Consider the following 13,919-nt stretch of genomic DNA (forward strand, 5'->3'; position numbering starts at 1 on the left):
AAAAAATTTCTTCTTTTCCATGGGATCTTTTTTTTTATCTCCCTTATGTAGCATACAATATTATTTCTCCTGTCTCACTGAAGTATAAATACTCTTACCTCTTGCAGTTCTATTTGCTGCACAATTTACTATATCAGAGAAGAGGGGGGAAAAAAGTTTCTTCTACTACTTCATAAACAACATATCTAAGTTCAGCTAATTCCGTCACCTTTTCAGTAGAAATAACAAATAGATCCGACATCCTTAAGAGAGATGAAACTTTCCATTCAGTGTTTCCTCAAACATTCACTTAGAAGATTGAGTACATTATCTTCTTTTATTTACTAAATACTTGTTGACAGTCTCAACTTCTCCAGTTTAAAGACTCACAGTTCTACGATTCCTTTTCGGAATCTTCTATTAATATTTTTCCAACTGTCATGTAAATCTTAAACTTCCATTAGCTCTCTCTTTTTTTTTTTTTTTTTTTTTTTTTTTTTCTCCATTGCCCCGATACTGAACGCTGTCAATCACCCATCAACTCCTCAGCGAGCATGTGCACTCCATGTAAAATGGCAAGCAAGAAGTTACATATAATGGCTGATGTGTCTCTGTTAACATAATGAGAATGTCTTTACAAATTACAATAACAGGATTGGAAGTAACACAATTATCAGAATCTAGAATATATCAATTTTCAAATGGTTTACATTTTATTTTGACAATAATAATATCAATAACGGGCACATCGCAAGTGCCAATAATACGTGTTACGGAACCAAAACTAAAAATATACTAACACATACAATTTGTAAAAATATTCATAATTTTAAATTATGATAATTTTTACAAAAAGCATCAACTGCATCGTGAATGTAGAACCTCTAGAACAGATAAAACATTTCATCTACTTTATGCTCAATTTTTAGTGAAGCTGGTAAATTAAATATGGAAATAGACAAAGAATTAGTAAAGCTGGTATGGTAGGAAGTCAGCTGAATAAATTTATATAGAATAAGAAAGAAATTTGTCAAAACCACTAAATTAGCTGTATACAAGACAGTGTTCAAAATAATTTTAATTTAGGGATCTGAGAGCTGGGTTAGAAATAAAATGTTGATTAAAGACTGGTGACCTCATATTAGATTTTTGAGGAAGGATTAGTGGAGTGAACAGATGGTATCAATGGCACTATCATATTAAATATGAGGCTGTTAGGAAAGAAATTGACATTGTTAGCATCCAAGAATGTGTTAGCAGAGCTAATCTCAGATATTATGGTCACTTAAACAGAATGGGAGAGGAAAACAAGTGTTCTCTGCCAGGTTGGCAGAAAAAAGACCCAGAGGAAAACTAAGATATAGGTGGATTGATACAGTAAAAAGTGCCCTAGAAGACAGAATTATAAGATCTGATAATTTTGGCGTCTTGACAGATAATAGATTGATTTGTTATTAAAAGTCATTTCATAATCATTTTTGATAGATGTAAAATTTTTATTGGCAGTTTTCAAAGTGCATTTGGAGATATAGTAAACCTTGTTAGCCTCAATTAGCTTAAAAAACTTATCACACTGTTCATTGAAGGCAGTTGCTCTAATTTCTCCACTTTCATCTAGAAGATCCATAGAGAACAGCTTTCCTTCTCCTCTTGAGTTGTTCCATGTACGAATGGCAGATTTGTTTGTTACTCTTGCCCTAATAGTCCATCTGTTTTGGTAAGGTGTCAGACTGTCAATTGGATAAATGTTTTGTTTGGATAATCCAGCATTTGAAACAGAGCCTCCAACCTTTTCTGGGCCTGAGCCTGCTAATCTGTTCTGAATTCCACTTCCCTGTTTGTTAACACCACCATCCGCATTAGATGTAATAACCTTTTCTGATGAAAACTGATTGATTTGTTGTTTGATGATAGCATAATTGCTTACTTTAATCAGCAGGTTCATAATTTTTTTGTTCCTTTTTATTTGGAGCATTGCTTTGTACAGTTGGCCTTTAGACTTGTAGAGATGTTAATTTCTACAGAGTTCACTCTGCTGTACTTTGTTACAATGGAAAGGTTGCTGCAGTGAAATTCCTTCGAAATAAATTGTTCCTGCAAGCCTTAAGTAGTTTGTTGTAGTGAGTTTGCTATAATTGTGTTCATTACAGTGAGAGGTAACTATGCTTGATATGCTCATGAAATCAGATAGTAAAGTCATTGCAGTATACTTACTCATTTTAAGTGAAACATATATGAATGCTTAGTAGCAAAAAAAAGTCTTAAGATTCCTGAAAATAATCCAAACATGTTGTAATTAAAAAAAAAAAAAAACTTTTTAGCCAAGAATAATTTTGTTTTAGGCCATTATGTGGCCTAAACCAAAAGTTTTGTTTCTGCATTAACAATCCTGCATTGCAGGGTTTTGATACCCTGCATTATTTATGCCACTTATTGCTTTCCTTTCATTAGTCATTATATTAAACAGACCATATTTAGAATTGTTTAGTTAATAGCAATTATTAATTCTTTTTTTTTTTTTTTTTTTTTTTAAATTAGGGGCCTCTGATGTACAGTATTTCAATTCAAGGAAATATGTTAGATGGCTGGCATATACCTTATGATGATGGTAAAGAACTTACCCCATATGAACATCCAGAAACATGGTTATGTCTCAGAAAAAAGTAGAGAATGAGTTTGAAACTAATGGCAGAAAGTTTATCGTTGATAAATGTTTAGAAAACAAGTGAGAGAAAAAATGTTATACAGAAGCAGTTGTATGATTTTTAAATAAAACGATTTGGCAAAAAGAAAAAAAAAAATGAAAGTATAAGAATGGTTTATGACTCAAATTGTATGCAGTAGTAACAAGTTTATTTGCCAATGGGTTGGGTAGTAAATTACACATTATGAGAAGTTATATTCTTGATTTCATCCATATTTTGCCCTAACACAGTGATGGCAAACCTTTTAGGCTCAGCATGTCAAATTCGGAAAATGCCTAACTTGACCCTGCTAGTATACACCCTATCCCCAACAAAAGAGAAACAATTCTTTACCATTTCATTTATTTAAAAAAAATACAGTCCAGTCATGTGTGGTGTTATGCATTATATATTGAAACATCAAATGAAATACAAGTAAAACAAAGTCAGGCATGTAAAATAATAATAATGAAAATCAGTGATTGATTTACAATAGAGAGCACATGATGTGCACACTGATAATTGGGTTTAAAATAGTGCACTAAAAATTGCCCTACTTTTAATATTAATTTTGAATTGAATTGGAAAAAAAAAATGGAACACATTTGATTAACATCAATTAATGACTTTTTTATAGCTGAGTCTTAATGGATAAGTCTGAAATTGAAGGTAGGTACTTAGTGCTGCTTGCATGGGCTTCAAGTGCACAAATTTCATCTGTCAATTGGTTTCTTTTGTCTGTTTTAATGTTGTTTAACACTGAGAATAAGGTCTTGCAAGAATATGTAGAGGGAAAAATTGTGAATAAAGCCATTGCTAGATTTTTAAGGGTGATAAAAAAGTTTCAAGCATTCAAAATTTCTTGTTTGTACTAGCACTCTTCATTCAAGATCTGATCCTGACAGCCTCTATCTGGCCTGAATCCAGCTTGTTCTTCACCAAGCTTTTCTTCCACAATTCTTCTCAACCGTTTCTCAAGTATACTTGCATAGATCTTGCCAGGAACACTCAGTAGGGAAATACCTCTGTAATTCTCACATTCAGTTTTATTTCCCTTTTTATATATAAGTACTATGAGAGCTCTACTCCAATCATCGGGAATTCGTCCCTCTGTCCAGGCTTTCTGAACTATGCAGTGCAGCCACTGTAAGACTTTTATACCACCATACTTCAGCATTTCTGGTCGAATATCATCTACTCCTGCTGCCTTTCCACATTTCAAGCCTTTGATGGCTTTTTCTACTTCAAGTATGGATATGTATTCTGACTGCATGCATGGTCAGTGTTTTTTATCACTGTGCTGTCATCACTGCTTGTGTCATTTAGCAGTTTTTCAAAGTAATTACTCCATACTTCAAGGATATCATTTTCTCCCGTTTTCATGTCACCTTTATCATCTCTAACTCCTGTTACAGCACTCTTTCCTCCATTCCTAAGCTTCTTTATCAACCTCCAGAATATTTTGCCACCTTCTTGATATTTATTTTCTATATTCTTGCCAAAGTCCTCCCATGACTTTTGTTTAGCTAGTTTTACACACTGTTTAGCTTTCTTACATTTCTCACTATATTCTGTAAGAGTAAAAGCTGACTTATTTGCCAGGAACTTTTGGTATGCTTTCTTCTTTTCCTTCACTGCCTCTTTAACTTCCTGTGTCCACCAGGGAGGTCTGATTTTTTTATCCTTGCACACAACCTCACCACATGCCTCTCTGGCAGAATCAATCAATGTTTTCTTCAGAGTTTGCCACTGAATCTCCAAGGTTTGATTCCTGTTCTCAAACTCTTTCATTTTCTTTTCAATAATCTTTCTGTATTTTAGTCTACAGTTCACATCTGAGAGCTGCTCAACTTTTATTCGGTTTCAAAATTTCTTACTATAATTTCATTTTCTTTTCAATAATCTTTCTGTATTTTAGTCTACAGTTCACATCTGAGAGCTGCTCAACTTTTATTCGGTTTAAAAATTTCTTACATGTTATTCTTTTCAATATGAAATTCAATTTTATCCTGCTCAAGACTAAATAGTGATCACTTCCAATTTAAAATCCTCTGTACACTCTGGTGTCCTGCACCAGGGAGAAAACATCACTATCAACAATAACATAGTCAATGAGACTTTTCTTATTCCTAGCCTCTTCTCTCCATATGAATTTGTGCACATTTTTATGTTGGAACATGGTGTTAGTAATAACCAGTCCATGTCCTGAGCAGAAATCCAACAGATATTTGCCATTATTATTAGCTTTGCTCTTTTCTCCAAATTTTCCCAAAATATTTTTGTATGTCACACAGTCATTTCCTACTCTGCTATTTAGATCCCCAACAAGGACCAACTTTTCCTTTTTCATTGTGTCAGTTGCTTTTTCTAAAGCGACAAAAAATTCCTCCACTTCTACCTTAGTAGAACCTTCTGTGGGACCATAGGCACAAATAAGTCTCATTGTCCAGTTCCCCATTCTCATATTTGCCCACATTACTCTACTTGAGACTGACTGCCATTCAAGAAGATTAGTCTCATATTTTGTGTTGAATACTATGGCTACTCCTTCTTTTCCTTGATTGTCATTGCCTGAATATAACATTTTGTGTTTATTGCTCAGAAAGATCTCACCAGTTTTGGTCTTTTTTGTTTCAGTCACTCCTATTATGTCGATCTTGTACTTATCTAATTCCTCAGCTAGCTTTATTTCTTTGCCATTCAGGCTTCGTACATTTATAGTACCGATCTTTAACTCTGGTGATGTTGAGTTAAGGTTTGTTTTCAGATTTGTTCCAGTAGCTGACTTTTCGCTGTTCGCCCTGGTTTCCTGGCGAAAACAACGGGGGCCTTGTTTAACCGGCTGACGCCCCAGCTGGCACGAAATTTTGTCATGTTGTACCATCATTTTTTATTTTGGTTTAACCAATAAGAATACAATTTGGTCGGCTAAATCCCAAATTGCCAGCCCATCCTCGTTCATTCAGTATCAAAGTAGATACCCAACAGGGTGCACCACGAGAGGGTGAGGATTGGACATTAGGTCAGAAGCCCTGGTCGGTTCTCCGCATTCCTTTAAAGGCTATGTGGAGGTCTCCTCTCAGTTATACAGCTTTGACCCTTAAGCACCCCTGTACAAAAGCAGAAGAACAAAAAATGCAGGTGAAAAATTTAAAGACTCCTGAAATAATTCTTTAAGATGGTTTGGAAAAACTCCGAACTGTTGGGAAAAAAGCACTGGGTATTCATTCCAGTTTATAAAAAAAGAAAATAAAGATTCTTCAACGAGCATAAGGAAATTAGTCTACTATATGCATGGCACAAAATATATACAGTGATATTAAAAGGGAAGCTAAAAATATTGTAGAGGACAAACTACTATAAGAACAAAATTGATTACAAAAAGACTGATCTTGAATAGATTCAGTTTTTTACTCTAAAATTAATAATGTTAAAGAGAAGAGAATTTCAAAGAGAAAGTCATATGGCCTTTGATTACATATGATTATATTAGAGACTTCGTTCTCATATCCTACTGGCTGCACCAATTTGTTATATTATTAAATGTGTGAGATTGCTATACTTTAATATGTATGTGAGCTTGATCTGCCCCACGTTTGCTATTCTCCGCCCATGTCCAACCTATATTTAACGAGAGTCGTGGAGTAAAGTAACAGTATATTTAATTTTATTTATTGGTTAGAATGTTCCAGATTCATATCCGTGAATAGTGCATTGACTTCAGGATCAATATGTTGTGTACTAAATAATGAAGCTCAATATAAAAATGTTTACTTTGAACATATATTTATATACAATAAATTAACACAAAGAAAGATTATAAATGTCCATTTTAAAATAACATAAATGAGCTCAATTTTCTCTCATACCCTATTCAATATTGAGAGATAAAACAAAATATTTCTACAAAAACAAACTGAAAATAACATTCAGTAAATGCTATTTTTCTTTTGTAGTCTCACTTGACCATATAGAAGTTTCCTTTAATGCATCTATCTTTCAGTTTTCTAAATGTAGGCATGAAGAAAAATTTCACAGCAGGAGTATATTAATTGAGTAATTCCAAATGCATTTCCAATACTATAACTTTCACCACAGATTCCAAATTGCTTCTTGGAATATATATATGTATCACTTGCCTTTAATTGAGCACAAAATATTTTTGTATACAAGACTTGATATATATTATAATGAACTTCAGTTATTAGCTTCACAGTTCCATATCATTGGAAAGTAATTCAAAATGCATATAAAAACTTTCAGTTCTGATTCCCTTCCTTGCCTACTCTTTACTTTTTAGCATTCCATATTACCGAACGACAGCTGTTCTAAAAAAAAAACAATAACTAATGCACATGTTCGTTACTGAGATTCAAAGCGAAACTCAAGTGATAACATGGCTGCTGTTATTACTGTGCTTGCATGTTACGAGTATTTGACTATTTTATGAGTATAAAAATACCAACGTAATTTATAATATACATTCGACATTGTTGTGGTATTCCCTAAGGATAATGATATATGGTAAGCAAGTTTACCACGTATGACTACAATTAAATTATTTTATATTGCTCCCGCTTAACCACATGGCAGCTCTAATAATACTAAGCATATAATTACAATACAATACAAATCATGTATATACCTTTAGATTATCTTATCATAAAAAAAAAACATAAGCAAAACATTTATGTGAGATTTTTACACACATATAAACGTTTTGCTTATTATGTTCATTTTTTTTTTTTATGATAAGATAATCTAAAGGTATATATACATGATTTTTATTGTATTGTAATTATATATATATATATATGATGTATAAACAAAATTATAACAATCTGGAAACTGCATAAGCCATTTCATATACAAGTAAAGACAGACATGCTAAACACATGATCAAATTGTATTAGCTATATCACAAGATTTACAAAGATCAGTAAAATCATTAAATGAAATCTCAGAACAATATAATATGAGAGTAATGTATAAACAAAAATCATGGTTTTAAAAAAAGAGAGCCCAGTAAAAAATAAAATAGTGATAGATAATAAAACATTACAAAAAGTAAATACTTTCAGATATCTAGAATGTAATCTCTTTCCAGCCAAAAGGCTGCGGGTTCGAATCCCACCGTGGGCATGGATGTTTGTGATTGTCTGTGAAAATACTACTGGTGGTGGTGGCCAGTAGATGATGATGGTAGTTGGTCAGTAGAGACGGAGAGTTGTGGATTGGGTGCCCTCCCAGGATGAGTCCTTGGACTCTCTGCAGGTGTCACATGATAATAATATGAAGATGAAAAAGATCTAGACATTAAAATATAAAATTTTGTAAATTTTTTTTTTCACAAACACGTGTGGGAGTAGGGAGGATATATATATATATATATATATATATATATATATATATATATATATATATATATATATATATATTGTACATAAGAGGTACAAGAACCTATAGCACATCAGTGCTGTGTGTGTGTGTGAGGAGCAGATGAGGGTTGAGCAAGAAAAAACCTAACCTATCAACATTCTTCTTAAAGAGTTGCTTGCAGGTTGAAATTTTTGGGAAACACATCATGAGGAAGGCTGATCCAGAGGACAGAGGTAGATGGAATAAATGATGAAGAGGAGAAGCAGATTTGATGAGTTTGCAGTTCTAATGTAAAGGGGTGTTGGAAAGCAGCTCCTGTTTTAACAGGCCTAACAGCAAGTGGGGGAATGGCTAATTCACTCGAGAAGTGATCATGATAGTACCTGCAGAAGAGAGACAGAGCTGAAACACTGCATCTGTGAGATAGAGGTTAAAGTGAGCCTGTGGGGGAAGGGCCATGGTTTACCAATTTGAACTACATGGTATGAGCTGAATTGCTCTCCTCAGGACAGCATCAAAAATTTTTAAGGAGGTTTTAGATGCACTACCCCCATATGTGTGTGTGTACAGCATTCTAAGAAATGGGCAGATTTGGGATTTATATAGTTAGTAGCTGGGTGGGTGTAAAATAGCTTCTTAAGCAGAAAAGAATGCTTAGTTTTCAGAAGCTGAGGAAGCCACTGATGTGATGTGTTTGTACCGAGAGAGAGAGAGAGAGAGGGTGGAGGTATAAATGTCTGTTCAAGGAGAGAATTCATCCTCTCTGGTGATGTGTGTATGCAATGAGGAAACGAGAGCAGAGATCCTTTTGCAAGAGAAAAGGCAGGACTGAATTTTGGTGACTAGGTTATCCTTGCTCCCACTGAAGGATGATATGGAGATCAGTGTTGAAGGCACTGGTTGCAGATGATCTTGATGTAAGGACTGTCTGGGAATTACATGGTTTGCCAAAGGGGTGAGATGATTGGAGAGTAGTATCATTGGCAAAGCTGTAGATAGGATTTGTAGTGATTAAGAGTAGGTCATGTATAAGAGAAAGAAGGTAGGTGAGAGAATGAAGTCCTGAGACACTCCTGCATTGGTGGCAAAGCTTGAAGAGAGGGGGGAGGCATTCACTATGACATGCAGTGAACAACCAGAAAGAAAGCTAGTTATCCAGTTACAGAGGGTGGCAGATAGCCCGAAGGAAGATAGTTTGCAAAGTAGGCCTTGATGCCAAACATGATCAAAAGTCTCAGAAATGTCAAGGGTAACAGTACGTTTCTCCGACCCTTTCCATAGCATGTGTCCAGTGGTGAGTGATGTAGCCTAAGATATCAGAAGCGAATCTGTATTGGCAGAATTCATACTGGCGGTTGCTGATTAACTGAACTTCTGGGTTAGTGAAGAAGTTAACCACTGATAACTTTCTCCATTATTTTGACAAGGGAGGTGATGGTAATTGGTTGGTAGTTAGATGATAGGCTTTTGTCTTACTTTTTTGGAATAAATTTGATATATGTTAGTTTCCATGAGATGGAATAAGTGCCAGCTGAGCATAGAAGATTGAAGAGAAAATAGAGGACAGGTGTTAGCTCTGAGTCACGTCTCAGTACAATAGGAAATCAGGACCAGATGACTTTGCAGTGTTCAGGTTTTTTTAATATTCTTATGTCTTTCTACCGAAAGGCCACAGGAGGCATGTGGTGCTCAGTTGCTGGTATGGAAGGAGGTGATTTGCCTTGGTCATCTATGTAGGAGTTAGAGGAAAAGAGTGATACTAGGAGGTCAGCTTTTCTTTGAGTGCTGTAACAGTGGTGCAATCTGGATGGGAGAGATGGGGACAAAGGTGAGCAGAAGTTATGTCTGATGGCTTTGGCGAGGGACCAGAAGGCACGGTTACCATTTGGACAAGAGACAAGTTTTCTGCTAGTAGCTTTTATGAAGTTGGATTTGCTGATAGTTGATTTACGTTTTTATTGCCTGCTTCTGCATAGGCTGAGTATGAAGCCTGTGGTGAGCTGGGTTTTTTTTATTCTTAGCCTGCTTTCATACATCTGTTGAACTAGGACTTGGAAAGTGGATGGGAATTTTGATAGAGTGAGAGATGAATGCCTTCATGACACTGAGGATTTCTGTGACTTGCTCAGTGCAGGTGTCTGGGTCAGAAGAGTGGAATGAGAAAGAATAGTAATTCCAGAAATCATCTCACTTTGTAGTGCCAGAGGACACGAGGTTAGGTGTGGTCAGTGGAGGGGCATTCTGTGTGACTGGAAATTGAGGAGAAAGAGGAGTTGGAGTTGTGGACATTCAGGTAACCCAGGGCGACGACTTGACTGTTTGGGTAGCTGGATTGTAGATGGTCAAGTTTCATAGAGATCAAGGTGAAGAGGTCTGTGTGGTTTTCAGAGTTTGGATACCAATAAATGCAGGAGATGATTGTTACTAAGTGAGGCAAGGAAGGACAAAAGAAGGGGATTCTAAATTTGACATTTTCAGGCAGGTGTTTGAACATAGAATGGCACAGGTGCCATCTTTGTGACAAAATGAATCACGAAGAATATAATTTGGGTATTGAAGGTGAACTGTGGTTGATGTAGCTGTAACTTGGGTTTTTGTTAATAGGAGATCTAGTGTGGATGTCTGTAAGTGATGATGAATGCCATTTATGTTGGAATTTATGCTGCGGACGTTTGTGAAGTGGCTGTGGAAATTATTTTTTTTTTGGGAGGGGACTCCCTTTGGAATATTGTGTTTCATTTGAACTGGTTGTTGAGGAAGATTTATGTTTGCAATGTTGCCATCATTGTCTGTTTCATTTTTAATTTTTGGTTTATTATTAGATGAAAGAGTGGAGATATACCGTTGGGGGAGATAGACTCATGAACACACACAGAGACCCCCACACAGAGAGCAACCAGTCACTTTGCCATTCTGTGGCATTGACAGTGCCTCACACATGCCACTACTCAGACTCCCACACCAGGCATGACCTAGCAGAGTATGTGGCAGCAGGAATATGTGTAAACAGGAAGCCTTCTGACTCATTACTGACCAGTTCGGGCCTGTATACTATCTGGCGTCCGGCTGCATTACCACCATTTTAACTGCTGTACCCTTGAAATGGAGGAGGATCTTGAAATCTAAGTATGTTAGTAATGCCCTTGAAAAGTAACACTTACACTGCATGTAGAAAGGGTGGTGTGTGTGTGTGGGGGGGGGGGAGATGGAGGCTGGAAACCCCACTCTTGAGGTCAAACACGGCATTTACCACTTCAGGCCTGCAATAAGCAGGGTGGTGATGTTTCATTGGGCAATGAAGTTCATCTACCATCCAGTTGACATTTCCTCCAACTAGGGAGATATCTTTTTGCAGTGGGAATGCTTGCTGCAAATGCCAGATAGAATTGCACTGTATTTATTAAATAGAGTAGTAAACTACTCATATGCATGTTTTGAATCATATGAAGATCAAGCATGCTGGCTGGATTGTTCAATGGATAGCATCTCTGCTATCAATGAATAGTAGCTTTAAAGATTCAAATCCCATGTAGCATGGATATTTGTGAAAGTCTCTGTGGGAGAGATCTTTGCACCTAGTCTGAGACAACTGCTCTGTGTTACTGGAGGCTGAAATGGCTTTAAAAAAAAAAATCCTGGGAAACTTGACCATTCTGTAATGTTCATCAACAATCCAAACTCAGTTTAATACTGAATTCTTAAAATTCCAAATGAGAAATTTAGAATTTGAAAGACCACGGGGAAATAACTATGCTGCCTGATAAATGCTATTCTGATTTGTTAAGTGGATAGCATCTCCAATTTACATATTGTGGATTTGAATCCTGCTGTGACTCGGTTGTCTTTTAAGCAGTATCATCTTATACCGTCAGACCACTACACTGGGTTATTTGAAGGTTTAAAGTTGCTGATTTTTTTTTTTTTTTAATAATTTCATCCATGAAAGCTGTAAACCTCAGCACTGTCAGTGAGCCATGGGAAGATAACTTGGGCAATCAGCTCTAGGGACCAAACATGGAATTCTTTCAAGCCATTTCAGGACTTGTAACATGGAGATCTCACAATGTGCAATGAAAGCTGACCATCTGCCATGACACATTTAATCACTTCCATACTACTAAAAATGCATGGGACATGTTTTGTAGAATTAGTTTACTAATTTTAATTTTCTGTCAAGGGGTTATGTTACACCTGATATCTTGAGAATATAGTATTCTCAGTTATCATGGTGTAACATGAAAAATAAAAAGCCCTGCATAAAAAGGATAATTTAATTAATAAAATATTCTTGCATCCAGTATAAATTGAGTAAAATGTAAAGGTCTATTGTTTAGTTAAGATAACAAAAGAAAGGAATGTATTTAGATGTATTATGACTAAACAAGGAATTTGTATTAAATAAGTAGCTAACTAAGAATTAAAATAGTAATGCGATTAAGAATGAAAGAGTTAAGTGCATAAGTATAAAAGAATGAGTCATGAAATACGCTATGTAAGAGGCTACAGATTAAGCATTAAGTAGAATTCTGAGAAAAGGTTTAAAAAAGGGGTTAACAAGGGAAATAACGGAATATCGCTTAGGGCCTATACCCGGATAGAAACTTCGTTACGAGTTGCCAATCAAAATGACGTGTGGCAGCAAAATGCTATCCAATTGGTAGACAGATGGAAAACAAGTAGGAGGCGGGAGAAAGAAGTAAGAAAGGGCGCCGTTAGGGAAGCAGCTATAAAAGGGTTGGTAACCCCCCCCCCAGGAAGCCTTTTTTTTGGAAGAGTAGGCTCTTTTGGGTTTTGGGGAAGACGTTTAGATAGTCAAGGAGGCTTGAGGCCTTTTTGCCTTGTGCCAGAGGAGAAGAAACGTTTGGATAGTCGCGGTGGTTTTAGTTTGGTTTTCTAGTGGATTTCACGGTGTTCCTGAGTGGAGAGATATGGCTTATATCCTCATGCCTCAACAAGGAATCGAAGGTGAGTGGGAAAGCTATTCCTGTATTCCTATGTAGAAAGCGAAGTATGCCATAGAGTCATAGGAAATTGTGAAGATATCGATGTCCTCATTTCGGATAGTACAGCCGACCGTGCAGATGTTTATATAGCCTGAGTTGCAAGAAGTTATGCAAGCAAGTTCGTTCAGTAAAAAGGTAAAGGCCCGTAAGTGAAGCTAAAGAAAGGTATTGTGAATTTTGTCTTATGTTAACCAGAAGTTGTTTGTGATAGGTACCATTGTCATAATACAGAACTGTTAAAGTGATTAGGGAGAAAATACAATAGAACTTTAGAATTTGATAAAGAGTGTTAAAAGTAAGCTAGCTAGTGTTGATAATTTGTGAATAATTAATTATCCTAAGAATCTTGAGTGCCTACTATATTGTAAAAGGAAAGTTAATGACATAGTTGTGTGTTAATGAAGTAAATGGTTTTATTAATATTGAGTTTGATTAGTGTAAATTGAGTAACCAAGTAGACTGAGGAATTTGAATGCCTAGTGTGATGTGTAGAGAATCGGAATAGTCATAAGTATGTGCTAGAGTAGTTAATGACTTTGTTAGTGTACTTGAAGTTGAATAATCTATTAATGTGTGGTGATCTAATCTTTCCATGTTAAGTGAATTCATGTTTTGTATGAAATTTTGTGACGGCATGATCGTAGTAACTTTTGTCGAATCATAGCCCAACTATTTGTATTAAGCTAATTTTAGTGTGCAAGTAATTTAGTTGAGTAATTTGATATGTACCATGTTTAGAGAAATAATAAACCTTTTGTTTAATGAAAAAGAAAGTTGTCTGATATTGCTAATCCAATGCACCGCTTAGAAACATTCGAGCCTAACCACGCGGGGAATTAATGTTAAGAAACGGGAAGTTTAAGGAATTAATGTT

General features: G+C 35.7%; 1 protein-coding gene across 2 annotated transcripts in view; it reads left to right on the forward strand.

The window, feature by feature from the left end:
* mldr (mitochondrial ribonuclease P catalytic subunit) overlaps window positions 1-2,762 on the forward strand; it is a 112,957-nt gene extending 110,195 nt beyond the window's left edge. For both annotated transcript variants that reach the window (XM_090398952.1, XM_090398953.1), the window contains exon 7: window positions 2,518-2,762. In XM_090398952.1, coding sequence (XP_090255078.1) covers window positions 2,518-2,646 — 129 coding nt within the window. In that variant the 3' untranslated portion in view covers window positions 2,647-2,762. The remainder of the gene's footprint in view (window positions 1-2,517) is intronic.
* The last annotated feature ends 11,157 nt before the right edge of the window (window positions 2,763-13,919 follow it).

This window comes from Typopeltis vanoorti, chromosome 10, assembly GCF_054136105.1.
Source record: "Typopeltis vanoorti isolate ZY-2024b chromosome 10, IOZ_Tvanoo_1.0, whole genome shotgun sequence".
NCBI lineage: Eukaryota > Metazoa > Arthropoda > Arachnida > Uropygi > Thelyphonidae > Typopeltis > Typopeltis vanoorti.